At 63.3% G+C, this 26,266-nt stretch overlaps 1 protein-coding gene across 1 annotated transcript; it reads left to right on the top strand.

Moving 5' to 3' along the window:
• EIF2B4 (eukaryotic translation initiation factor 2B subunit delta) lies at positions 1–24,828 on the top strand. The gene is made up of 13 exons (XM_077812214.1): positions 1–43; positions 1,140–1,183; positions 1,804–1,936; positions 2,977–3,186; positions 3,735–3,817; positions 5,050–5,141; positions 6,485–6,599; positions 8,074–8,150; positions 8,506–8,608; positions 22,655–22,782; positions 23,803–23,980; positions 24,083–24,263; positions 24,581–24,828. The coding sequence occupies exons 1-13, from the start codon at positions 19–21 to the stop codon at positions 24,778–24,780; spliced, it is 1,569 nt and encodes a 522-aa protein (XP_077668340.1). The 5' UTR covers positions 1–18; the 3' UTR covers positions 24,781–24,828.
• The last annotated feature ends 1,438 nt before the right edge of the window (positions 24,829–26,266 follow it).

Consider the following 26,266-nt stretch of genomic DNA (forward strand, 5'->3'; position numbering starts at 1 on the left):
CCGGCGCAGGCGGCAGCGATGGCGGAGCGGGGCGGGCGGAGCGGTGAGAGCGAGCGGCGGGCCGGGGTCCCCTCCTCCAGCCCCCACCCCGGGATGGCCCCCCCGACCGCCCCGCGAGCCCCCCCCGGGATCGGCGCCCCGACCGCCCCGCGAGCCCCCCCCGGGATCGACCCCCCCAACCGCCCTGTGAGCCCCCCCCGAACCGCCCCGCGATCCCCCCCCACCGCCCCGCGAGCCCCCCTCCCGGGATGGCCCCCCCAACCGCCCCGCGAGCCCCCCCGAACCGCCCCGCGATCGCCCCCCCAACCGCCCCGCGAGCCCCCCCCCCGGGATGGACCCCCCGACCGCCCCGCGAGCCCCCCCCGGGATCGACCCCCCCAACCGCCCCGCGATCGCCCCCCCAACCGCCCCACGAGCCCCCCCCCGGGATGGCCCCCCCGACCGCCCCGCGAGCCCCCCCCCGGGATCGACCCCCCCCAACCGCCCCGCGATCCCCCCCCAACTGCCCCACGAGCCCCCCCCCGCGATCGCCCCCCCAACTGCCCCGCGAGCCCCCCCCCCAACCGCCCCGCGAGCTCCCCCGAACCGCCCCGCGATCCCCCCCCAACCGCCCCTCGAGCCCCCCCCCCCCGCGATCGCCCCCCCAACTGCCCCGCGAGCCCCCCCCCGGGATCGGCCCCCCCCAACCGCCCCGCGAGCTCCCCCGAACCGCCCCGCGATCGCCCCCCCAACCGCCCCTCGAGCCCCCCCCCGCGATCGCCCCCCCAACTGCCCCGCGAGCCCCCCCCGGGATCGGCCCCCCCCAACCGCCCCGCGAGCTCCCCCGAACCGCCCCGCGATCGCCCCCCCAACCGCCCCGTGAGCCCCCCTCCGGGATCAGCCCCCCCGAACCCTCCCGCGATCGCCCCCCCAACCGCCCCGCGAGCCCCCCCCGGGATTGACCCCCTCCAACCGCTCCGCGAGCCCCCCCGAACCCCCATGGGATCGGCCCCCCAACTGCCCCGTGAGCCCCCCCGAACGCCCCCGCGATCGGCCCCCCCAACCGCCCCCCCAACCGCCCCGCGAGCCCCTCCTGAGCCGCCCCCGAGCCCCCCCGTTTCGCCCCCCAAGCCCCCTCACTCCCCGCTCTTCTGTTTCAGGGGCCGGCCCCCTGCCGAGTGGCGAGACGCCCTCAGACGGACAGGTGAGGGGCCCCGGGGTGGGGGTTGGTTCGGCTGCAGGAGGGGGCTGGGGGGTGGGCGGGGGGCTGCCTCCGGGGTGGGGGTTGGTCTGGCTGCAGGAGGGGGCTTGGGGGCTGCCCCTGGGGTGGGGGTTGGTCCGGCTGCAGGAGGGGGCTGGGCAGGGGGCTGCCCCCGGGGTGGGGGTTGGTCTGGCTGCAGGAGGGGGCTGGGGGGCCAGCGGGGGGCTGCCCCTGGGGTGGGGGTTGGTCCGGCTGCAGGAGGGGGCTGGGGGGCTGCCCCCGGGGTGGGGGTTGGTCCGGCTGCAGGAGGGGGCTGGGGGGCTGCCCCCGGGGTGGGGGTTGGTCTGGCTGCAGGAGGGGGCTGGGGGGCTGGCGGGGGGCTGCCCCCAGGGTGGGGGTTGGTCTGGCTGCAGGAGGGGGCTGGGGGGCTGCCCCCGAGGTGGGGGTTGGTCTGGCTGCAGGAGGGGGCTGGGGGGCTGGCGGGGGGCTGCCCCCGGGGTGGGGATTGGTCTGGCTGCAGGAGGGGGCTGGGCGGCCGGCGGGGGGCAGGGTCAGGCTGCCCCCAGAGCCGGGGGAGGGACAGGTTGCCCACAGGGGGCCCGGCTGACTCGTGGCCCCCCCAGGCCCAGGAGCTCTCCAAGGAGGAGAAGCTGCAGCTGCGGAAGGAGAAGAAGCAGCAGAAGAAGAAGCGGAGAGATGAGAAGGGGCAGCCAGCTGAGCCCTCCCTCCCTGGGCACCCGCAGGGCCAGCCGCCAGGTACAGCGGGGGGCTGCCCCTTCTCAGCACGCCCCTGTCACTGACCCCCAGGGCCGGGCTACGGCCCAGCCAGGGAGCAGGCCCTAGGAGGGGCCTGCAGTGACCCAGAGCCCCGGGGTCTCGCTCTTGCCCCAGGGTGAGCCACGTGGTCTCACCGCCTCCTGAGACTGGGCCCCTGGGCCTGCAGCCCCCCCTGCCCCACCCCGGGAGCCCTGGGCAGCGAGTCTGGGACAGACCCTGGGGGAGACGTGTCCCATCTGGGGGAGCAGCACCCCACTGCCAGCGTCTGCAGGGGCACCCAGCCAGCGCGGGCAGACAGGCGGGTGTATCGGTGGCCTGGCACACAGAGAAGTGGTTCCAGCAGAGTCCGTTCTGGGCAGCCAGCGCCCAGCCCAGCCGCAGCGACCCCCGGGGTTCAAGCTCTGTCTGGCTCCGGCTCACTCCTTGGTCTGAGCCCCGGGCAGTGCTTCCAGCAGCCAACGCTTATCCCCCTGCCCGCCTTTTGCTCTCTGCTGGGGAGTGGTGTTCAGCTGCCCTGTGGAGAGGTGGGACGTAATCTTCTCCCCCTTGGAGCTGCCACTGTTGCCTCTGGTAGGGAGCCTGGGCAGTTCTCCCCCTGCCCTGAGAGCACACAGCCCTTTTCCCCCCACTCAGTAACGATGCAGCACAGGGGGAAACTGAGGCACGCACAGGGCTCATAAAATATTACAAAAAATTCCCACTTTGTCTCAAGCCTTTGCTCATTTGCACGTGACCCCTGGGTTATGAGCTCTCTGTCTGTCTGGGTTCCATCTCTGACCGGGGCACACCCGACCAGCCATGGCACAGCCCGGCTACTGTCCCCATGCTACTGGTGGGGACTGGAGACTCAGTGCCTGGCCAGTCTGTGGTGAAGCAGGGATATGACCCCTCGTCTCCTGCATCCTCGTCGCGTGCTCTGACCACTGCGCCCCCCTCTCCCTCCCGCCATGGGCCGTGTGCTCTCTGGATCCTGGGGGTGCAGGAGGCTCCTGCACGCTGACTGGTCTCTCCTCTTGTAGGGGCTGCGCCCCCCATGCTGGCCCCAGTGGCCAGCGAAGGCCTGGCTGGCAGTGAGAAGCCGGCGGTGGGGAAGAGCAAGGCAGAGCTGCGAGCAGAGCGCCGGGCCAAGCAGGAGGCTGACCGCGCCCTGAAACAAACCAAGAAAGTGGAGTCGACCCCGGCAGCTGCGCCGGCCAAGCCCAGGCTGCCACCCAGCGAGCCCCAGTCCAGTAAGGCATTCCCCTCAGCATTGTGGGCTCAAAGGGGTGCGGTGCAGCGCCCGGGGTCCAAAGCAGCGCCTCCTGGGTGGGCTGGGTGAACCGATGGGGGTCAGGGCAGCGACCCTGGGTGGGGCTGGGTAAGCTGGTGGGTGGCCCGGGGCACTGCCCCCAGGGTAGGGCTGGGTGAGCTGGTGGGGGTTCTGGCTCAGCGCCTCCTGGATGAGCTGGCGGGGAGCCCAGAGCCGTGTCCGCTGGGTGAGCTGGCAGGGGGTCTGACACAGCATCCCCTGGATGAGCTGGCGGGGACGGGGGGTCTAGCTCAGTGCCCCCTGGATGGTGCTGCCGCATCTCCCCTGTGCCCAGGTCGCTGTGATTGTGCTTTTGCCCTCGTCCCCCACCCCCTTCCCGGGTCCCCATGCTCTTTGTTGCCCTCTGCCCCTCCAGGATGCCTGGGTCACCGTGGAGTGTGGTTGTGCCCCTTCCCCGGGGCCTGGGTGGCTCCGTGTTAGGGTCATGCCCTAGCCCCCAGCTCAGCCTGTTCTCCTTGCTCCTGCTAGTGGTGAAGCGGGTGCCGGAGCACGTGCAGGTGGACGACCCAGCAGCACAGAGGAGACTGGCGAAGAAGCTGGAACGGCAGCAGGTACAGGGTGCCTGGGCACTGCCACATGCCGTGTGGTCTCGTCTCCGTGAAGGGGGACGCCTGGGGTGGGCGGGCGTACTGGGCTAGAAGGCTGTGCCCAGTGGGGGTCAGGGGCAGGAGATAGGGGCATGGGGCAGGCTGGGTGGCAACGGAGGCGGGGCAGGCGGGTGGGGTGGCTGTGGGTACAGACAAGGTGTGTGGATGCAGATCCTTCCGTCTCAGCGTATTCTGTTATACCCAGGGGCTCTGCCCCCTCCCTCCCTGGTGCGTTCGGCTGTGACCCAAACTAAGGGTCTCCCTTCACGCCAAGTGAGGGAACTCACTCATCTGCTTATTAACGATAACCAGCCTGTCTCCATGCTGGTCAGGGGCTTTGGGGCCCTGCCTCGCTGGTTCTGTTCGGCGGGGCCGGCGTGACCTGTCGTAGCCCCGTCCCTGTTCTGTGCCTAGATATCAGGGACGGTTCCAGGTAAGCCAAATGGCTGTGTTTGGTACTGCTCCCCAAAGGGTAATCCCAGGCACCCCCGTTGTATAGGTTACATTGGCCAGGTGCTTGTTCATGTAGGTTCCTAAGCAGCATGTGATATCAATGTGTATATGGATCCTTTACATACACTTAGGCCCTAATCGCTGGCTCACCTCCTGATGGGCAGGTTGGCTGTGCCAAGCGAGGGGGTGTCGGGGCTGTGCCCGGCGGGGTAGGAGTGGGGAGTGCGCCGGGGCAAGCTGTGCCCACTGGGGAGGAGGAAGGTGGGCGGTGTCTGGCAGGGGTGAGGCCAGGGGTGGGGGATGTGCCATGGGCAGGCTGTGCCCACTGGGAAGGGGGCAGGTGGGTGGTGTCTGGGGGGGGCAGGGGCAGGTGGGCGGCACCCAGCGGGGTTGGGGGCAGGGGTGGAGGTGTGTGCCATGGGCAGGCTGTGCCCATGGGGGAGGGGGCAGGGGCAGGTGGGCGGTGCCTGGTAGGGGAGAGGGCAGGGTGGGGGGTGTGCCATGGGCAGGCTGTGCCCATGGGGGAGGGGGCAGGGGCAGGTGGGCGGTGCCTGGTAGGGGAGAGGGCAGGGTGGGGGGTGTGCCATGGGCAGGCTGTGCCCATGGGGGAGGGGGCGGGGCAGGTGGGCGGTGCTTGGTAGGGGAGAGGGCAGGGTGGGGGGTGTGCCATGGGCAGGCTGTGTCTGGCAGAGGGCCTTTGCCAACCTGCACTGAAGCAGCGTGCTCTGAAATTTCCATGCCAGGTTCCTCTGAGGCCAGACTATGGCGCCAAAGTCAATCTCTTCTCCCACTTGCACCAGTACAGCCGGAAGAGGCCGCTGACCCAGCAGATGAGGTTTGTGCTCCCCGCCCGGCCCTGAGGCTGGTGAAGATGTCTGCTGCAGCCTCTGCTCTTGGGCTGGGCTGTGCCCACGCAGCCTGGCCTCCGTGTGTCCTTCCTGGATGAGGGGAAGCTGGTGAGCCCCAGCTGGGGCGACGCCTGTTGCTGTGGGCTGCCCAGCTCTGTGTGCCCACCCCAGGGGCAGGTCTTGCTGCCCCGGTGGGGCTACAGGGCGAAGGGTGAGCCATGGCCAGTTGGGGTGGGTTGGCCGGGACATCCCATTTGCCTCATGTGGGGAGGGTATGGGGCAGGGGACGTACTGGCTGTGTGTGTGTGTGTGTGGGGTGGTGGTGGTATGGAATGAAGGGGGCACCCAGTGTGTGTTGGAGGGGTATGGGGTGAGGGGGGCACCCTATTACTGTGTGTAGGGGTGTCTGGGGGACGCGGTAACCTGGATGGTTAGGGGAATACGTGACAAATAGGGAGCCCTGGCCTGGAACAAGTGTGGGGCAAAGGGTGATGCCCCAGGTGTGTGCGTGGCCGGGTGACGGGGATGTGCTGGAGGTGTGTGGAGGGGAGGAGGCGTGACGGGGATGCCCTGGGTGGGTTACGGGGTGACGGGGATGTCCTGAGTGTGTGTGGGGGTGTGTGTGACAGGGATGTCCTGGGTGTGCATGGGGATTATGGGGTGATGGGGATGCCCTGGGTGTGTGTGCAGGGCTGATGGGGATGCCCTGGGTGTGCGCGGAGGTTAGGGGGTGACAGGGATGCGGTGTGGGAGTGACGGGGATGTGCTGGGGGGAGGTGATGGGGATGCGCTAGGTGTGCGTGGGGGCTATGGGGTGATGGCGATGCCCTGGGGGTGTGTGCAGGGCTGATGGGGATGCCCTGGGTGTGTGCAGGGGGGTGTCTGGGATGCCCTAGTTGTGTGCGGGGGTTACAGAGTGACGGGGATGTGCTGGGTGAGTGTGGTGGTGATGGGGATGCCTTGGGAGGAGGTGATGGGGATGCCCTAGGTGAGTGTGGGGGGGTTATGGGGTGTCAGGGATGCCCTGGGTAGGTGTGGAGGTGATGGGGATGCCCTGGGGAGGTGATGGGGATGCCCTGGGTGTCCGCAGGGGTTACGGGGTGATGGGGATGCCCTGTGGGGAGCTGATGGGGATACCCTGGGTGTTTGTGTGGGGTGGCCTGGTTCATGAAGGGCACATGTGCCTCTCACTGACAGGTTGATCGCTTGGGGGCTCACCATGGAAGCTCTGGGGAGGTGACCCAGCACTGGGGGCCGTAGGGTCCTTCCCCTTCCTCGCTGGTGGAGCCTCCCAGCTCCAAGGCCTCTCATCTGTGCCCTGTGTCCCCAGCATCCCGTCCACGGCGATCCATCCCGCCGTGGTGCGGCTCGGCCTGCAGTACTCCCAGGGGCTGCTGAACGGCTCCAATGCACGCTGCCTCGCCCTGCTGCAAGTCTTCAGACAGGTACCGCTGACCCCCCGCTGCACCAGTGCCGGCTCCCCCCAGGGGCGCAGGCTGAGAGGCAGCGTCCTGCCCTGGCTCGGGGCCTGGACCCGGGCCCCTCGCTCCCTCGAGCTGCGCCAGTCTGTCGTGTGCCGGCTCCCTAGGCTGGTGAGGCCAGGCCCTGCATGGTGCCGCAGCCCAGCCTGAGGGCAGAACGGGTGGGGCTGCTGGCAGCTGCCCGCCACGGAGCCTGACTAACTGCCCCCCTCCCCCCACAGCACTGCGGGTGCCCCCTGCCCCGCCCTCCAGCTCTCCCGGTGCTCCAGCCCCAAGCACCCCAACCCTCCACTGCCCCACCCCCCCGTCGTCTGGAAGCCTTGCTCTCCCGCTCTGCCAATGCCCCTCTGCAGTGACCGGCGAGGCAGGCTGTGCTAACTGAGCAGAGGCAAACCAAGACAAAACGGATCGTTTACATTTTTAAAAGTTTATAAGGGAAAACCCCACCACTGTACCAGGCGCAGAAATACCTAGACCGTTACCGAGTACTCACTGCTTGTGACGATAAGCTTTTGGTTCCCCGCTCACTAGCCTCGCGCACGCTGCTCTTCCTCACGCTGTCCAAGAACACAGAGCTGGATCAGCGACAGTCCGGGTCACTCCGGAGAATGAACTTTTCCTCCCCTGGGCTGGAAGTCCAGCTCCACGCTGGCTGTCCTGCTCTTTGCCTCTCTTCAGCTTGCCATTCTCCTTAGAGTCGCTGTCCTGCGGCTGTATCTCTTCCCGCGGCATGTATCCTCCACAAGCGGGCTTCCTGCACCTAGTGGGCCCTCACCTGCCCATTGGGCGCATTTCCTTCAGTACCCGTCACGCTCAGTCCATATGCTGCAGGCCTGGGGAGGGCGGGCTTCTCGTTTGCTGGTTTCAGGATCTGCTTTGTGATCAGTTCCCTTTTCACCAAGCATCTTTCCCTGATACTTTCTCCAGCACGTCTGTAGTTTTTATTCCCATGCCCTCCCGTCTCTGGTAGTGCCTATTCACATACCCAGCTCTGCTTTCTTCTGCTCCTCGGGCCCTAAAACCTTCCCTCTGTCCCTCCGTTGCACTTCCCAGCTCCTCCTTCTCATCTTCCTTTATTTGATCACCTCGCCGCCCAGCCCAGCCCAGTTCACCGCTAGCTCAGCACCTCCCTTCTCCTCCGCCTCCTCAGAATCTGTCCCAGCTGCCCCCTCCCAGCTCGCCCTGCCCCTCGCCCCATGACAGCACTCTGAGCTAGCATGGGCTCGGGTACGCCACCTCCGCCCCACACCAGCCCAGTCTCTCTCCATGTCCCCCCCGCCCATGCCTGCTCCTGGGAGATGTTCCCAGTTAACACGCCTGGGTACCTGCTGCTCTCCCTAGATGAGCCCCGGCTGCCTGCCCCCTCCACTCCTCTGCCAAGCCGGGATACCCTGTCCCGGTGCCTGGGTGTCATGGTCTCTTGCCCTGCTTGTTCCAGGTGATCCGGGATTACTCAACGCCACCCAGCGAGGAGCTCTCAAGAGACCTGGTGGCCAAGCTGAAGCCCTACATCAGGTGAGGCCGAGAGAGATGGGACGGCAGGATCTTCCAAGGGAGGGGCTCTTGGGGCTGCAGTTCATATGGGTACCGTGCCTGTGGTTCTCCCCTGGCCCCCCCAGTCCAGGCTGGTCATCTCCACTGGCGCTGCCATTCTCCCCCAGCCTGCTGTTCCTGCTCCCCGCCAGGCCCAGGCTGGGTATTACTGGGCAGGGGCTTCTCTGCAGATGCTGAAAAGCTGCTAATCCCCATTAATGAGCCTAGGCGCTCCCCCGCCCTGGGGGTGCTGCCTGCCCCCCCCAGCACTGAGTGCTCCCTGCCCCCCAGATCTGGCTCCAGTCCATGCCCCTCAGCGTTTGTCTCCTCTCTGCAGTTTCCTGAACCAGTGCCGGCCCCTCTCCGCCAGCATGGGCAATGCCATTAAGTACCTCAAGAAAGAGATCTCAGGCCTGTCCAGCACCCTGAGAGAGGAGGAGGTGAGCAGGAAGCCTGCAGAGGGGTCTGTGGGTTCACCAAGGCTACAGGAGGGGCCTGCTCAAGGGGCTGTAAAGACACTAAGTCGCTGTGGGCTGAGGCAGGTACTGCTAGGGATCAGAAACTGGTTAGGAGACAGGACACGGGGTAGAGTAAATGGTCACCTTCCATCACGGCTGAAGGCAAACGGAGGCCTTGAGGTGCTGAACTAGATCTCGTTAATGTATTTATTGATGATGGGAATTGGGGGAGCAGTGAAGGGCAGAATGTGCCGATGACACTGAGTTACGTAGGGTCATCAGGACCAGAGGAACTTCAGGGTACATCTGCACTGCACACTGCGTGTAGAATACATTCACAGCCAGCCCCCAGCACTGGTATAACTAGGACTGCGGCCAGGGAGCTCTGCTCAGGTGAATACAAACCCTCCTGACCTCTGGGAGTACGCACCGGGGCACGTACCCTACACGGCTGGGCTCGCCCACGCAGCACCCCATCCATGCTGATGTTCTTAGCATTGTAGTATCCCACCGCTAGACTCCTACCCCGCTGCAGGGAGAGGCTCCGGAAGTGGATGAGAGGCAGCTGGGGAAGGCTCTGGCAGCTGGGGAAGGCTCTGACAGTGGGGAAGCAATGGGGAAAGGCGCTGGCGGCTGGGAAGCAACGGGGAAAGGCTCCGGCGGCAGGGAAGCTGTGGGGGAAGGCTCCGGCAGTGGGGGAAGGCTCCGGCAGTGGGGGAAGGCTCCGGCAGCAGGGAAGCTGTGGGGAAAGGCTCCGGCAGTGCGGGAAGGCTCCGGCAGCTGGGAAGCCGTGGGGGAAGGCTCTGGCAGCTTCCTGTTGCAGGAAGCTTTCCCTACAGTGGGGAACGTTTCCCGCAGCTCCCTACTGCCTCCCACCTGCCAGGGCCTTTTACCGATACGTGCAGCTACACATCACAGTGTGGACGCAGCCAGCGTGTACCTACCTTAACCTACGTGCTGCCCCAGGAGCGGTGCCGTGTAGATGCATCCTCAGAGAAGGCAGCAGAACAGGACTGCCTGCAGTGATTTCCGTGTGCTCGTAACACCTGCAGCTCTGCATTGTGGCAGCGACTATATTCAAATCTCATGCTTTGTGTCATCGGCCACTGACCTGCAGGGGGTCAGGAAGGAATTTTCCCCTCAATGCACAGGTGGCAGGATGGATTCTGTTTTTTTCGCCTTCCTCTAAAGCATCAGAGACTGGCCACTGCTGGAAATGGAACACTATGCAGGGTGGTCCATTGCTCTGGGGTGGTGCAGAGAATCCTTTCTACGTGCCCAGCTGCTGGTCTTGCTCACAGGCTCAGGGTCAAATTGATGGATAGATTCGAGGTCGGGAAGGAATTTTCCCCAGGTCAGGTTGGCAGGGGCCTTGGGGATTTTTCATCTCCCTCTGCAGTGTGGGGCTTGGATCGCCTGCTGGGATCATCTGGGCATGTCTGACCTGATCAGTTCTCTGCCACTGCAGGGGCACAGCCCTGGGGGCACCTTGGTCTCTCCAGTTCTCTGCCTGTGGCCACAACTGCTCAGACTCCTGAGGGCTGAATTGTTGTAGTTTAACTAAAACCTTTTTGGGGTTTGTGTAGGGCTGGAGAAGTGGGGTTCTGGGAGGATAAGGAGTGCGCTCGCGGTGTCTGATAACAAGTGACACGTCTGGAACTGGGTGTGGAGCCCTGGGGTGGAGGAAGGTTGCCTCTTCCACAGTGATAATCACTTTGTGGTGCCAGGGATTGTGATCTTGTAGCGTGAGAGTTCTTTGACAAGGGCTGTCTTGTACCCAGTGCTGCTCAGTGTTAACATGTTCCATGTGGTGAGAGACCCCAAGGTCTAGTCGGGACGTCTGGAGAGCTGGGGCCATGGGGGCTGGGCCTTCACATGGCACATATTGACATCAAAGTGGCATTTGCTTGGTTGCCGAGTCAGCAGCCCTCCCTCGGTTCCCTCGCGCCACTGTTGTATTAATTTAGATGGAGCAAATGGGCCAAAGGTGGTAACAGAACCCAGCCACCGTCCAACATTAAACAGTTTTGAACTGGGGGCAGGGCAGGGGTTGGTATCCAGAGACCTCAGCCTGCCCAGAACCAGGGCAAACACCCCATTAAACAGCCTGTTCACCTGCTATTACAGCTACAGAAAAGAAGGGCAAACAGTTAAAGCGTTTGAAATATAAAGCATTCAATCAGGCTTTCCTTCCAACAGCATCCCTTGTTCCCTTGCCCTGTAGCTGGAGAGGGTTTTAGAAGGAAATTCACCCAGCTGTTTGACCCTCTCTCGACGGTATCGGCTGTCGTTATGGGCAGAAAAGAAGTGCGTTGCGATGAGCTGGAGCTGCTGCTGTTAAAGTCCAATCCCGCTTCATCCCAGGTGGTATCTGGGATTCGACTATGGCCGGTGGAGGTGGCGATGTTGTCTGGATCTCTGTCTGGCCTGTTCTGGTCAGGACGCCTCTAAGGGCAGGATGACCAAGGCCCAGGGTCCCTGGAAATGGTGGAGGTAGCAGCCATGATGGTGAAGCTCAGTTGAGTAGTCACCGTCTGTTCTTCCTCCCCATCCTTCTGTCTGTCTTCTCCCCCCCTCCCAAAGTCTCTTGAAGGACCCACAAGAGGAGCAGTAGGGGAAGAGCTCATCCCCTCGTTATTTTGTCCACCAATTAGGCCTGATCTCTGTTTCTAACCATTAGAAGGTCAACACTCCTTGGATTGGATCAGCATGGCTTTCTTGGTGCAGGCTACTCCCGTCTCTCTCTGGTTCTCTTGCACCTGTTGATAACATTCTTTATGGAAAATGACTTGACCTACTTTCCACTGTACGTTTCGAAGCAGGCAGAAGTTACAGACCACCCGTGCCAGAGATAAGGAGCCTGGCGAGCGCTCGCCTGCTGACTTTCTCCTTCCTTCAGACTCCTCTTCTACACCCAGTTCGGTGACAAACTGCTACTTCACCTGCTCTTTGTGTCGCTCCGCTCTCTCCTGTGGACATTTCCACTGTCCATCCCCCATGCAGCGGGAGGCAGCGCATTGCACTGACCATGTGTTAGACTCTAAACCTGCAGGGTGTAAGCCAAGCCCCTCCTGCTAGGGGCTCGGTCCCCTGCCAACAGACATGGCCGATGCCTTTTCTGCCTGGGGCAGAGCCACTTCCCCATTAGGTGCACAGGGGGTAAGGACTTGCAAGTCGAGGGAGGCGTGGCTGAAATGCACCTGCTCGAGCAGTCCGTGCGTGTCACTCAGACCTGGAGGAGATGTCCACCTCCCTCTAAGGAGCCCACAGGCTAATCCTCAGCGCGTGCCCTGCGAGCAGACCCATGCCCGGGCAGCAAGACAACTTTAGCAAATTGGCACGGGTGACACCAACGCTGTTTGCCCCAGCGCTGTCAGCACCCCCTGCTGCTATCTCAGCCCAAGGCTGGCTACTGCCTTGGCACCGGCCCCAACAGAGCCGGAGCCAGCAGAGACACTGTCATCGCTGCAGCAGGCAGGAGTGTGGGGCCAAGCAGAGACAGGCACGACTCCAAGCACAGAGACGTCGCCCCGTTGGGAGGAGAGGGCAGGCTGCCGTCGCGCTCTGCCAGGAGAGCAGGGCTAAGTCACGTGGCACTGACAGAGTGCCCCGGGAACGCCCTCACTGAACCATTGGGATCCCTGCTGGGCCACCGCTGGTGCAGAGCTGGAGCAGAGGCCTCCCCTGTGGCACTGGCCGAGGAATGTGCCTCGTCACCCTCACCAAACTGTGCCTTCTTCCCAGCACCAAGCAGAGACGCCTCCCCGCGTCTGTCTGACGGAGGCCTAGAGGTGGTACCGGGGACCCCTCTCGCAGGAGGCCAGAGTGGCTTTGAGCTGACCTGTATACCATGCTACATTGGCTCCGTGCGGCTCATCATCCCACATGTTCCCCAGCAGATCCCCTCCGGGATGTCTAGGAGAAGGAGATCGAGCTCTTCCCGGTGGCTTCACTGCCCAGACCACCGTCTCCAGAGCCTGACGTCAGCACTCCAGGATGGAGAGCACTGGAGAAACCCTGGAAGCCCCTGTCTCTGCTGGAGGAGGCGGTCAGACCAGCCCTTGCCTAGCAGTTGATGACGGAAGCGTTCCAGCATGTCCTGGCTCAATGGCGGAGACCCTGGATATCCAAGTGATGGCCATACGAGAGGAATCTCACAAACGTTGACTCCCTCACTGCGTCAGCCCTGGTCAGAACTGTTCCACCTGTGACCGAAAGCACACTGGAGCCAGTCGGGGGGTCCAGTCACTATCCACCCTACCTCTGAACAGGTGAAGTCAGATCAGAGACCTCTGAAAAACGGAGCCCTTTGACTCCCACCCAAACCCAGGATTGTGGGGTAACTACAGCAGTGTGGGAAAATCAAAATAGACAAAATGGACAAGGACCCCCGCAAAACTGGATGTGTGCAGGTGCGAGGTCTCCTCAACTGCTTCATTGCAGCGCTGGGCGGCAGACTGCTGGGGGTGTTCACCAAATCTAATTTCCTGGGGCTGGAGAGGGTGACCCCGTCCTGCGAAGTGCCACAGGGTGCCAGGAGGACTTAAAGGAGTCATGAGAGGTGGCCAGAGCAGCCGTTCAGGCTCTGACATGGCCACAAGGTCGCAGGCCATGGCTCTGACCAGGAGCTGGGCCTCCTGTCAGCCTCAGGAATGCTAGGAGAGATGCAGCATGCCGTGTGTGATGCGTCTGGGAAGTTATTGAAGGTGGGCATAGCAGTGACTTACTGCCCGGGAACTGCCTGCCAGTGACTAGGGAAGGGTTCAAATGCGGCCCGGGAGCAGAGCAGGAGACTGGAGGTGTCTGTGGAATTGGCTAGGGGGAAGCGAATGGGTCATGAAGGACTGGCTGAAACTGACTGTATCAAGGGGTGATTTTGAAAGACAGGGGGAATCCCAGCCTCTGAACAAAGGACACTTAACAGCAGGTGGCTCTCGCAGGAGGCAGGGGTGAACTCAGCAGGCTCTGCGAAGGCGAGGCCGCTGTGGTAAGAGCTCAGCTCACAGAAAAAGAGGCACTTGGCCAGTCTGAACCCTGTCTTAGCCCGTGTTTCTCTCTGCTAACCGAAGGGCTCCTGAGGCTGTGTCCAGGTGACTGGGAACCCAGCTCTCTTTGGAAAGGCTGCCTGGAGCTGCTGCAGGTAGTGCCCAAAGATCCCTGAGGGGCTGGAAGTTTCTGAACAGGGCTCTGCTTGAGTTGGCCTGGCTGGGTAGAGCTCATGGTGAGAAGCAGGAGTGCTGGAGCATGAGGCTCAGTGTTGGAGGCGTTGAGGGTGCACGGCCAACCCTTGTGGAAAAGGGTGGCCCTTTGGGGTCTGGCACGTTGACGGGGTGCTCTCAGGAAAGGCCACAGCATAGCACAGTCAATCTGGTGGATCCGTGACACCATGTGAGGCTCCCATTCGGGAGGATAGAGCTCTTCAACAAAGGAAGCGACCCAGTGCTCACTTCGATGACTTCAGAGCCACCTTGAGAATCTACACACCAACCCCTTACAGCAGCGGTGGGCAAACCTTTTGGCCCGAGGGCTCATCGGGGTGCGAAACTTCTGGAGGGCTGGGTAGGGAAGGCTGTGACCCCCAAACAGCCTGGCCCCCGCCCCCTCCTCCCACTTCCCGCTCCCTGACTGCCCCCCTCAGAACCTCCCACCCATCCAAACCCCGCCCCGCTCCTTGTCCCCTGACCGCCCCCTCCCGGGACCCCCCACCCCTAACCACCCCCGGGACCTCACCCTCTATCCAACTCCCCCTGTCACCTGATTGCCCCGACCCCATCCACACCCCCGCCCACTGACAGGGCCCCCGGAACCCCACCCCCTATCCAATCCCCCCTGTTCCCCATCCCCTGCCCCTGCGGCCCCGAACCTCCGCCCTATCCAACTGCCCCCTGCTACCTGTCCCCTGACTGCCCCCCAGGATCCCCTGCCCCATATCCAACCCCCCTGCCCCGACCCTCTTACCAGGCCACTCTGAGCAGCATGCCTGCAGACACGCCGCCCCACATGAGCGCACAGCCCTGCCAGCCAGAGCACTGCCCATGCGGCAGCGTAGCTGCGGGGGAGGGAGGACAGTGGGGGAGGGGCCGGGGGCTAGCCTCCCGGGCCAGGAGCTCAGGGGCCGGGCACGACGGTCCTGCGGGCCGTAGTTTGCCCACCTCTGCCCTACAGAAAACCCCAACTGAGGCAGCAGGCTCCCCTCTTCTCCCAGGGCAGGCAGCCACGGTACCCGTTGTAAAAACTATTGTGATATCCTCTGTCACCCACCCTTCCCCACTGCAGACTTGATGGGAGTGTTTGGCTCCAGTGCAGGTCCCATCAGGAGCCAGTCTTTGGGGGCTGCCTTGCCCGTTCCGTTGAGCGTGGGACGATCTCACCTCAGACAACGGATGCTGAACGTAGTCTCTGGAAGACGAAAGGGGGCTTTTGTTTCATGCATGGCCAGAGGAGACTGAACTGCTTCAGGACAGCAACACTTCCCTCCATGGTTCCACCTCTGCAGCCCAGGGCTGGTGCATGGCTCCTGGCTTCAAGACACGGCCACCCAGCTGGCCCACAGGAAGACCCAGACGTTCGTGGGGGATCAAAGCGTTACCATTCAGGCTCCCTGCGGCCCTGAGAGTCTCCAGGAAATGCCTCACGCTGGTCGCGGCTCCCCTGAGAAGTCAGGGCACTTACGGACTTGCTGCTCGGAGGCAAGTCGCAGCAGGCGGAAGTAGTAGGCTTGGAACGTGCTCTGTCCCTGTCTCCCCCACTGGTGAACTATTACTAATAACTGTTAGGGGTTTCCCCTCCGCTCCCCTGCCCCTTGTCCCGCAGACAGAAGACAGAAGACCAGAAGTCCGAAGTGCAGGCAATGCCATGTTAATTGGGGTTGATCAAGCAAGCATATCCAGAGCTCTGCACACTGGGAGAGCCTTTTTCCCTTCCCTCCTTCTTCTTAGCAGGCCCAAATTGACCTGTAGTGCCCGGCCCTAGTCCCACCCCTTACAACTTATGATCATATTCTGTCTTGGGGGGCCTTGAGTCTGGGGGCTTCAGTACCACCTCTTGGGAAGGGTAGGGAGTGAAGTTGTGTTTCGGGCAGGGTCACTGTTTCTTTGGCTTTTAGTGTTTCTTATGCCCCCCGCACGCACACAATTCCCCTTGCCCCTCCTGACCAGTTGCTTAACCTTGGCTTGGGAGAGGAGTCGGGCAGCCTTCAAGTGTATGCTCCTACATTAAACTCCCACCATACCCAGCAACACTTTACCTCTCTTCCTTGTCTTTTCACATTGTGCAATAAACCCCATCGATAGCGGGCAGATGCAACACACAGCGTCTTTGTTCACACATGTTAGTTAGAATATCAAAGATCAAACCCCAAATTCTCTCTCAGGCTAACAAACAGGCCTTGATCCTAACAGTAATGTCTCACCCTCCTGGGCACAGCGTTCACAGGAGCCTTGTCGACGCCAGCCAGAAAAGTCATGCATGACCAAGGGTGGGCTCCAGCACGGCAGGGACTCACTCTTCATGGCTGGGGCCAGGACAGCCATGGCTGGCAGCGCTAGCTCGCATGTTAGCATGCATGCTCAGGAAGTCTCGTGCCAGACGCCAGCTGCGGTCCCTCTGAGTCTGGATCAGGTCAGTCTCGTCTCCACTGAGCCTTCAGATAGCAGGGACGTGTCTGCCCCAGCATGTCGCGGCAGAGCTGCCGGTGCTTGGGCCCCACACACACTTGGAAAGGGTTGCCCTTTCCATCCCCTCACCGATGAAGACACTGATCACGAATGTCTCAGGCTGGGGCCTCACTTGGGTCACTTACAGATTCACGGGACTTGGTCCCCGGCTGGCATGGAGGGAATGTCTTGGAGCTCAGGCCGGTGTGACATTCCTCCCTGTCCACTGGAATTCAGCCCTGCAGAGCTTCCTGCATGACACACCCAGCATCAAAAAGGGGAGGCCTGCTCCTCACACGTCCGGAGGCCGTCAGGGTCTGGACTCGACGCCATCCAAACAAGGTGACGCCGCTGGCCCTACCATTCCCAATGGCAGCCAGCAAGAACCCAGAGGGTTTCGTGAGCAGTCTGTGAGCAGCCCCTTCGCCACCACGGACGATGCTGACGTTCAGAACTTTGGCTCCCAAGAAGGACTGAGCCCAGGATTGTCCCCAGAGCTCGTCCTCCTGCAGTGGAACAGCCTGCTGCACCCCATTCCACCTGCTCCCCGATTCCCACGGTGATCTCCCACAGTCCGTCTCATTGCCCTGTCGGGCAAGACAGCTGTGGCTCACAGCCCTGTGACAAATGTCCGTCAAGCCGCCGATCCAGCTCCTGGACCTGATCTCGCAGCACTGTGGCCAGCTGCTGCATCCAGACCTGTGGTCGCTGCACCTGATATTGGCTGTGGGCTGACTCAGTGCTGCGGGTAGGCACTGCTCCCTCTGGGCCTAGGAAATCCTGATCGAATGCAGGAAAATATCTGCCAGACCGATGGACTCATCTAGGTGGAAGGTGGTCTCAATGTGGCAGCCCAGCCCAATTTGTTCTGAGCCCAAGTTTCAGTACCAAAGATCCTGGACTCCCTGTTACACTGGAAGCAGGCTGGCCTTCACTTCGCTCTGTTAACGCGCCCCTTGCAGCATTTCAGCTTGCCCATCTGTGCGGTTGTGCCTGGTCTTTTCACACACCCCTCTCCCCAGTATCGAGATTTCCAAGGGACTCCTGCGTTGATCAGAGAACCTGCCTCTGTCTAGGACCTCCATTCAGTCCTCCTGAGAGTCGTGGTACCTCCGTTTGAGCCGCTCTCAGGACGTTCCCTGCACCACCTCACTCTGAAGTTGGTCTTGCTAGTGGCTGTGACTTCACGGACATATTGTCGAGCCTCCCTGTGGGACAAGGTGGTGCTGAGCCCTTAGGTGATGTTCACAGCTGAGTTGGTCTCAGATTTCCATCTGAATGAGCCAGTCCACTGCCAGACTTCCTCCCCCTGCCGCACTCGGTGCCAGGAGAAAAGAAACCACACGCGTGATGCTTTGCTTTGTTGTACTGACCAAACCATTCCGACCCCCCCCATCCATTTATTGCCAGAGCACTGGACCAAGCCATCTCTTCATGGAGAATATCAAAGTGGATCACAGGCTGTCCCTGGCTGCGTTACCAGCTGGCTGGTGCGCCTCCCCACCGAACACGCTGGCGCTCTCCTTCAGAGCCCAGGCAGCTCTTCCGTCTGCTTCAGACACGTGCCAGGATCAGGGACCTGCATGTAACCCGTGGACCTTGCCAAACCCTATGCCCGGTCTGAGCCAGGTCCTCTAGTCCTGGCCAGCTGGAGCCCTTCATTCCCCCGCCCTGAGGGGCACTGCTTGACAGTCACCAGCAGCGGGCTCCATGCTGGCCTGTACTCGGAGAGACCGGTTACTTACTGGGCTGGAGCTGGGGTGCTTCGCGATGATGCAGTCCGTGTGGATCCCATGACCCACCCTCTATCTCTGCTTTCAGAGCCCTTAGCTACCAGGGGCTTCGAGCTGCGAGGGACCGTCACAGCCGCCCTGCCCCCCTCCCGTGGCACGGGAGCAGGAAGGGGGCTGGGGTGCATGTGTAGCCCTGAGGCACATGGCTATTAAAACGTTACATCCCATGTGCACGAGGCGCCTGGCCTCGTCCAGAGGGACCGGCACTGCCTACACCCAGCATCTCGCAGAACCACCGCCCCAGCAGGGGTGTAACAGCTCGCGAGGTGCTCTCTGCCCCACCGCTACAGGGAATGAGACTCCCATTGCCGGTGGATTTCCTGCTGCTGGCTGATCACAGATGAATAAAGAGACGGGGGACTCAAGTTCAAGAGCATCCTGCCTCTGTCTCCCTCTGCCTATATCCACCCCTCAACCTGGCGTGTCCCCCCTCCTGCCTTGGCTCCCGCCTCCTCCGCACCCTGTCCCCCATTTCACACAGCTCTGCATTTGAGTCAACAACTCCCTCTTTCTCCTGCTGCCCGGAGCCAGGCTGGGGACTCGGCAGGGAACATTCCCCCCTGCAGTCAGGTCTGGCCCCGATGCAGAGCTAGGGCGCTGTGCTGCAGGGAGCCGGACAGGGGACTCGGCAGGGAACATTCCCCCCTGCCGTCAGCGCTGGCCCCGATGCAGAGCTAGGGCGCTGTGCTGCAGGGAGCCGGACAGGGGACTCGCCAGGGAACATTCCCCCCTGCAGTCAGGTCTGGCCCCGATGCAGGGCTACGGGTGCTGTGCTGCAGGGAGCCGGGCAGGGGACTCGGCAGGGAACATTCCCCCCTGCCGTCAGGTCTGGCCCCGATGCAGAGCTACGGGTGCTGTGCTGCAGGGAGCCGGGCAGGGGACTCGGCAGGGAACATTCCCCCCTGCAGTCAGGTCTGGCCCCGATGCAGAGCGACGGGCGCTGTGCTGCAGGGAGCCGGGCAGCGGACTCGCTAGGGAACGTTCCCCCCTGCAGTCAGGTCTGGCCCCGATGCAGAGCTAGGGCGCTGTGCTGCAGGGAGCCGGGCAGGGGACTCGCCAGGGAACGTTCCCCCCTGCAGTCAGGTCTGGCTCCGATGCAGAGCTAAGGGTGCTGTGCTGCAGGGAGCCGGGCAGGGGACCCTCCAGGGAACATTCCCCCCTGCAGTCAGCGCTGGCCCCGATGCAGAGCGACGGGCGCTGTGCTGCAGGGAGCCGGGCAGGGGACTCGGCAGGGAACGTTCCCCCCTGCAGTCAGGTCTGGCTCCGATGCAGAGCGACGGGCGCTGTCTGCAGGGAGCCGGGCAGGGGACTCGCCAGGGAACGTTCCCCCCTGCAGTCAGGTCTGGCTCCGATGCAGAGCGACGGGCGCTGTCTGCAGGGAGCCGGGCAGGGGACCCTCCAGGGAACATTCCCCCCTGCAGTCAGGTCTGGCTCCGATGCAGAGCTATGGGCGCTGTGCTGCAGGGAGCCGGGCAGGGGACTCGCCAGGGAACGTTCCCCCCTGCAGTCAGGTCTGGCCCCGATGCAGAGCGACGGGCGCTGTGCTGCAGGGAGCCGGGCAGGGGACTCGGCAGGGAACATTCCCCCCTGCAGTCAGGTCTGGCTCCGATGCAGAGCTACGGGTGCTGTGCTGCAGGGAGCCGGGCAGGGGACTCGGCAGGGAACATTCCCCCCTGCAGTCAGCGCTGGCCCCGATGCAGAGCTACGGGTGCTGTCTGCAGGGAGCCGGGCAGGGGACTCGGCAGGGAACATTCCCCCCTGCAGTCAGGTCTGGCTCCGATGCAGGGCTACGGGTGCTGTGCTGCAGGGAGCCGGGCAGGGGACTCGGCAGGGAACATTCCCCCCTGCAGTCAGGTCTGGCTCCGATGCAGAGCTACGGGTGCTGTGCTGCAGGGAGCCGGGCAGGGGACTCGGCAGGGAACATTCCCCCCTGCAGTCAGGTCTGGCTCCGATGCAGAGCGACGGGCGCTGTGCTGCAGGGAGCCGGGCAGGGGACTTGCCAGGGAACATTCCCCCCTGCAGTCAGCACTGGCCCCGATGCAGAGCTAGGGCGCTGTGCTGCAGGGAAACGGGCAGGGGACTTGCCAGGGAACATTCCCCCCTGCAGTCAGGTCTGGCCCCGATGCAGGGCTACGGGTGCTGTCTGCAGGGAGCCGGGCAGGGGACTCGCCAGGGAACATTCCCCCCTGCAGTCAGGTCTGGCCCCGATGCAGGGCGACGGGCGCTGTGCTGCAGGGAGCCGGGCAGGGGACTCGCCAGGGAACATTCCCCCCTGCAGTCAGGTCTGGCCCCGATGCAGGGCGACGGGCGCTGTGCTGCAGGGAGCCGGGCAGGGGACTCGGCAGGGAACATTCCCCCCTGCAGTCAGGTCTGGCCCCGATGCAGGGCGACGGGCGCTGTGCTGCAGGGAACCGGGCAGGGGACTCGCCAGGGAACATTCCCCCCTGCAGTCAGCGCTGGCCCCGATGCAGGGCGACGGGCGCTGTGCTGCAGGGAGCCGGGCAGGGGACTCGCCAGGGAACATTCCCCCCTGCAGTCAGGTCTGGCCCCGATGCAGAGCTACGGGTGCTGTGCTGCAGGGAGCCGGGCAGGGGACTCGCCAGGGAACGTTCCCCCCTGCAGTCAGGTCTGGCCCCGATGCAGAGCTAGGGCGCTGTGCTGCAGGGAGCCGGGCAGGGGACTCGCCAGGGAACGTTCCCCCCTGCAGTCAGCGCTGGCCCCGATGCAGGGCTACGGGTGCTGTCTGCAGGGAGCCGGGCAGGGGACCCTCCAGGGAACATTCCCCCCTGCAGTCAGCGCTGGCCCCGATGCAGGGCTACGGGCGCTGTGCTGCAGGGAGCCGGGCAGGGGACTTGCCAGGGAACATTCCCCCCTGCAGTCAGGTCTGGCCCCGATGCAGGGCTACGGGCGCTGTGCTGCAGGGAGCCGGGCAGGGGACTCGGCAGGGAACATTCCCCCCTGCAGTCAGGTCTGGCTCCGATGCAGAGCGACGGGCGCTGTGCTGCAGGGAGCCGGGCAGGGGACTCGGCAGGGAACATTCCCCCCTGCAGTCAGGTCTGGCTCCGATGCAGAGCGACGGGCGCTGTGCTGCAGGGAGCCGGGCAGGGGACTCGGCAGGGAACATTCCCCCCTGCAGTCAGCGCTGGCCCCGATGCAGAGCGACGGGCGCTGTGCTGCAGGGAGCCGGGCAGGGGACTCGCCAGGGAACATTCCCCCCTGCAGTCAGGTCTGGCTCCGATGCAGAGCTAGGGCGCTGTGCTGCAGGGAGCCGGGCAGGGGACCCTCCAGGGAACATTCCCCCCTGCAGTCAGGTCTGGCCCCGATGCAGAGCTACGGGTGCTGTGCTGCAGGGAGCCGGGCAGGGGACTCGGCAGGGAACGTTCCCCCCTGCAGTCAGCGCTGGCCCCGATGCAGAGCGACGGGCGCTGTGCTGCAGGGAGCCGGGCTGGGGACTCGCCAGGGAACATTCCCCCCTGCAGTCAGGTCTGGCCCCGATGCAGAGCGACGGGCGCTGTGCTGCAGGGAGCCGGGCAGGGGACTCGCCAGGGAACGTTCCCCCCTGCAGTCAGCGCTGGCCCCGATGCAGAGCTAGGGCGCTGTGCTGCAGGGAGCCGGGCAGGGGACCCTCCAGGGAACATTCCCCCCTGCAGTCAGGTCTGGCCCCGATGCAGAGCTACGGGTGCTGTGCTGCAGGGAGCCGGGCAGCGGACTCGGCAGGGAACTTTCCCCCCTGCAGTCAGGTCTGGCCCCAGTGCAGAGCGACGGGCGCTGTGCTGCAGGGAGCCGGGCAGGGGACTCGGCAGGGAACATTCCCCCCTGCAGTCAGCGCTGGCCCCAGTGCGGTTGTAGAGGGCTCTGTCCCACTCAGATGGCAAAGGCCTGACCGACCATATTAAAGATCCTTGCCACTTGCTGTCTGTCAGAGTTGGAGTGTTATCTCCTGTGGCCTGGCCAAATTGAAGCCCAGGTAATTTATGTTGAGCTGAGCTAACCCCCTGCAGTTGTTTCATAGAGGATCCTCCTTCACCTGCTGTTCTCATCTATTTTGCAGCATTTCTGTGTGGCTGTTACTGGTGCCCTGTTCCGTCCCAGAGGGGACTGCACTTCCATATGGGTGGGGTGGTGGGAGAGTGCTTTGGAGCCTCATAGCTGGCAGGTGCTACAGGAATGGCAGTGGCTCTGAGCCAGCCTATTCCCTGCCGGAGAGAGGGAGTAACCCCCCTGGGTTTCCTCTCCAGCCCTGTGGGGTGATGGGTCCTTTGGACTCAGGGTAAGGCCTGTGCCATGCAGTGCATCCTGGCTCCTGCTCATGAGGATGGGATGGGGGAATGGGAGCTGCCCTGGCTGAATTGTACAGCACAGACCCGTTCCCTTCCCTTCCTCCTTCAGTGTGGAGGGGCTCTCCCAAACCACGTGCTGGGGGCCTGCGGCTGCTAGGCCCAGTCAGGGCGCCCTGGGTAGGTGGGATGGGAGTGCTCCCTCCTGATAGGAATGTGGAGCATGGCCAGCTGTGGGATGAGCCGGAGGGAAAGATGTCAGGGCTCTCAGGCCCCAGTGTGACTGTCACTGCCTCTCCCCAGGCGAAGGGGAAACTGCAGGGCAGCATCGAAGGATACGTGAGGGAGAAGATCCATCTGGCAGCCGAAGCTATCTCCAAATATGCCTTCGAGAAGATCAGTGACCGAGATGTCATCCTGGTGTATGGATGGTATGGAGGAGGGGGCTTCCCTGTGCAGATGATCTGGCCCAGGGTGGAGGAGCCTTCCTTATGTTCACTGTGGGCAAACTGGACAGTCCCAACCAAAAATACAGATACTTCCAAAGGCTAATTTCCCATGAGCAAAGTTGACTGGAAGGAAAATGTATACAGAAAAATGTGAATGGAAATCAGGTGTTCTTTAAGATAAATTATTTAGATAACTAAAAATCCATGATTCCACAATCACAGAGGAGAACAACTGTGCCTAAAAGCCCATCCTGAATCAGTGGGGAAGTGAAGGTTGCAGTAAGAAATAAAAAAGCAAAATATAACAAATGGGAAATAAATAGTAATTGATATAAACTAGAAGCTAAGAAGTGTAGAAAATTGATAAGGGAGGCTAAAGACCTCAGGGAAAAATCAATGGCTGTCAGGGGTAAGGATAATAAGGAGTTCAAATATATCAGGCACAGAAGAAATCCAAGCAATGGTGCAGGCCCATTACTAGATGGAGATTTTGGTAATATTGTTAATGATGTGGAAAAGGCAGAACTGTTCAATAAATATTTCTGTTCAGTATTTGGAATGAAGCCGAATGAGCTTTGAAGAGTTTGATCTGTTTAGTTCAGTAAGAAAAGTGAGAGGTGACTTCGTTACAGTGTCATTACAGCACCTTCACCGGGAGGAGAACAGTGAGGGCTCTTCAATCTAGTGCAGAAAGGCAGAACAAGAACCCATGGCTGGAAGCTGGAGCCCAACAAATCCAAACTAGAAAGAAGGCACAAAATTCTCACCAGGAGGGTTATGAATTCTTGGGACAAACTGCCAAGGGCAGGGGTGGAGTCTCCCTCTGTCGATGGCTTCAGATCCAGACTGGCTGCCATTCTGAGTGTGCGTTAGCCTAACGCACGTTATTGGGCTCAGTGTCGGGGTAACTGGATGAATTTCTCTGACCTGTGATATGCCAATTAGTCTAGATGGTCCCTTCCTGCCTTAAGCTCCATGAATTCACTTGTGGTGTCCTGTCAGCTCCTCCTTAGTGAACCGCACACTGTGTGACGCCTATGCCAATGGTTGTGCCTTCCGGGTGATTGTGGTGGACAGCCGGCCGCGGCTGGAGGGCCGAGACACACTACGCAGGCTGGTGCGCAAGGGCATCCGCTGCACCTACGTCATGATCACCGCCATCTCCTACGTGCTGCCCGAGGTGAGCAGGCAGCTGTGCTGAGGGGAAGGGCATTGCTAGGGTGATGGAAGCAGGGCCTGCTACAGCCGTAGACTGGTGCTAGTTGACGTGCTCCCCCCGCAGGTCTCCAAGGTGCTGCTGGGGGCTCACGCACTGCTGGCCAACGGCTCCGTCATGTCCCGGGTGGGGACGTCCCAGATCGCGCTGGTGTCCAAGGCCTACAACGTGCCTGTGCTGGTGTGCTGCGAGACCTACAAGTTCTGTGAGCGGGTGCAGACGGACTCCTTTGTCTCCAACGAGCTGGGTACGTGCCCTGCGTCCTCCCGTGCCGTGGGTTCCGCTCCCCTCAGAGCAGCTGCTGGCCACCGTGCAGCTAGACTGACCAGTGTATGGCACGTCCCAGCACTGCATCCTCCTCTGGCCAGTCGGGGAAGTCATGGGGGGCAGGGAGGGGCTGTGTGGTGCCAGCCAGCTCCTTTGGCTGGGGGGCTGTCCGAGTGCTAGCCGGTTCCTCCGGCCAGTCAGGGAAGTCATGGGGAGCTATCCCCGTGCCAAGCAGCTCCTCCCAGGGAGGGGGTGCAGGTGCACCCTAGTGCCTGACCCTGTAGCATGTCTCTATAGACGACCCCGATGACCTGATCATGCCTGGGAAGGGAGGAGCCCAGCTGCGTAACTGGAAGGAGAACTCATCCCTGCGCCTTCTCAATCTGGTCTATGACGTGACCCCCCCGGAGCTGGTGGACCTGGTGATCACGGACTTGGGCATGATCCCGTGCACCTCGGTGCCCGTCGTGCTGCGTGTCAAGAACGTGGAGCAGTAGTGGGGGAATGGGGGCTGCACGGACCCTCAATAAACCCTGCTGATCTCACGGCTGCCTGCTGGGACTGCGTGATTGGGGGACAGGACCAGAGCTGCACTGCATGGGCCCCCACCTGTCCTCAGGGGAACCGGCCCCGCCCCACGGGTTCCTCTCAGAGTACCTGGCCCCGCCCCGGCCTGCCCCTAGGGGAACCGGCCCCGCCCCATGGGTTCCTCTCAGGGTACCCAGCCTCCCACCCAGCCTGCCCCCAGGGGAACCAGCCCTGCCCCATGGGTTCCTCTCAGGGTACCCAGCCCCAACCAGGCCTGGCCCCAGGGGAACCGCCCCCCCGGCCTGCCCCCAGGGGAATGGCCCCGCCCCCACAGGTTCCTCTCAGAGTACCCAGCCCCCGCCTCTCCCTGCCCCCAGGGGAATGGCCCCGCCCCACGGGTTCCTCTCAGGGTACCCAGCTCCCCCCTGCCGGCCTGCCCCCAGGGGAACCAGCCCTGCCCCCACGGGTGCCTCTCAGAGTACCTGGCCCCCCCACCCAGCCTGGCTCCAGGGGAACTGGCCCTGCCCCAGGCGTTCCTCTCAGAGTACCCAGGCCCCCTAGCCTGGCCCCAGGGGAACCGCCCCCCCTGGCCTGCCCCCAGGGGAACCAGCCCTGCCCCCACGGGTGCCTCTCAGAGTACCTGGCCCCAGGGGAACCGGCCCTGCCCCAGGCGTTCCTCTCAGAGTACCCAGGCCCCCTAGCCTGGCCCCAGGGGAACCGCCCCCCCCGGCCTGCCCCCAGGGGAACCAGCCCCGCCCCCATGGGTTCCTCTCAGGGTACCAAGCCCCGCCCCCAGGGGAACCGGCCCCGCCCCCCGGGTTCCTCTCAGGGTACCCGGCCCCCCTCCCGGCCTGCCCCCAGGGGAACCGGCCCCGCCCCCACGGGTGCCTCTCAGAGTACCCGGCCCCCCTCCCGGCCCGCCCCCAGGGGAACCGGCCCCGCCCCCCGGGTTCCTCTCAGGGTACCCGGCCCCCCTCCCGGCCTGCCCCCAGGGGAACCGGCCCCGCCCCCACGGGTGCCTCTCAGAGTACCTGGCCCCCCCACCCAGCCTGGCTCCAGGGGAACTGGCCCTGCCCCAGGCGTTCCTCTCAGAGTACCCAGGCCCCCTAGCCTGGCCCCAGGGGAACCGCCCCCCCTGCCTGCCCCCAGGGGAACCAGCCCTGCCCCCACGGGTGCCTCTCAGAGTACCTGGCCCCAGGGGAACCGGCCCTGCCCCAGGCGTTCCTCTCAGAGTACCCAGGCCCCCTAGCCTGGCCCCAGGGGAACCGCCCCCCCCGGCCTGCCCCCAGGGGAACCAGCCCCGCCCCCATGGGTTCCTCTCAGGGTACCAAGCCCCGCCCCCAGGGGAACCGGCCCTGCCCCAGGCGTTCCTCTCAGAGTACCCAGGCCCCCTAGCCTGCCCCCAGGGGAACCAGCCCCGCCCCCATGGGTTCCTCTCAGGGTACCAAGCCCCGC

Source organism: Eretmochelys imbricata, chromosome 3, assembly GCF_965152235.1.
Source record: "Eretmochelys imbricata isolate rEreImb1 chromosome 3, rEreImb1.hap1, whole genome shotgun sequence".
In the NCBI taxonomy this organism is placed as follows: domain Eukaryota; kingdom Metazoa; phylum Chordata; order Testudines; family Cheloniidae; genus Eretmochelys; species Eretmochelys imbricata.

Coding starts and splice junctions, on each gene's coding strand:
- EIF2B4 (XM_077812214.1), top strand. CDS start 19: ATGGCGGAGCGGGGCGGGCGGAGCG. Junction 1,937..2,976: donor CCCGCAGGGCCAGCCGCCAG/GTACAGCGGGGG, acceptor CTCCTCTTGTAG/GGGCTGCGCCCCCCATGCTG. Junction 5,142..6,484: donor CCGCTGACCCAGCAGATGAG/GTTTGTGCTCCC, acceptor CTGTGTCCCCAG/CATCCCGTCCACGGCGATCC.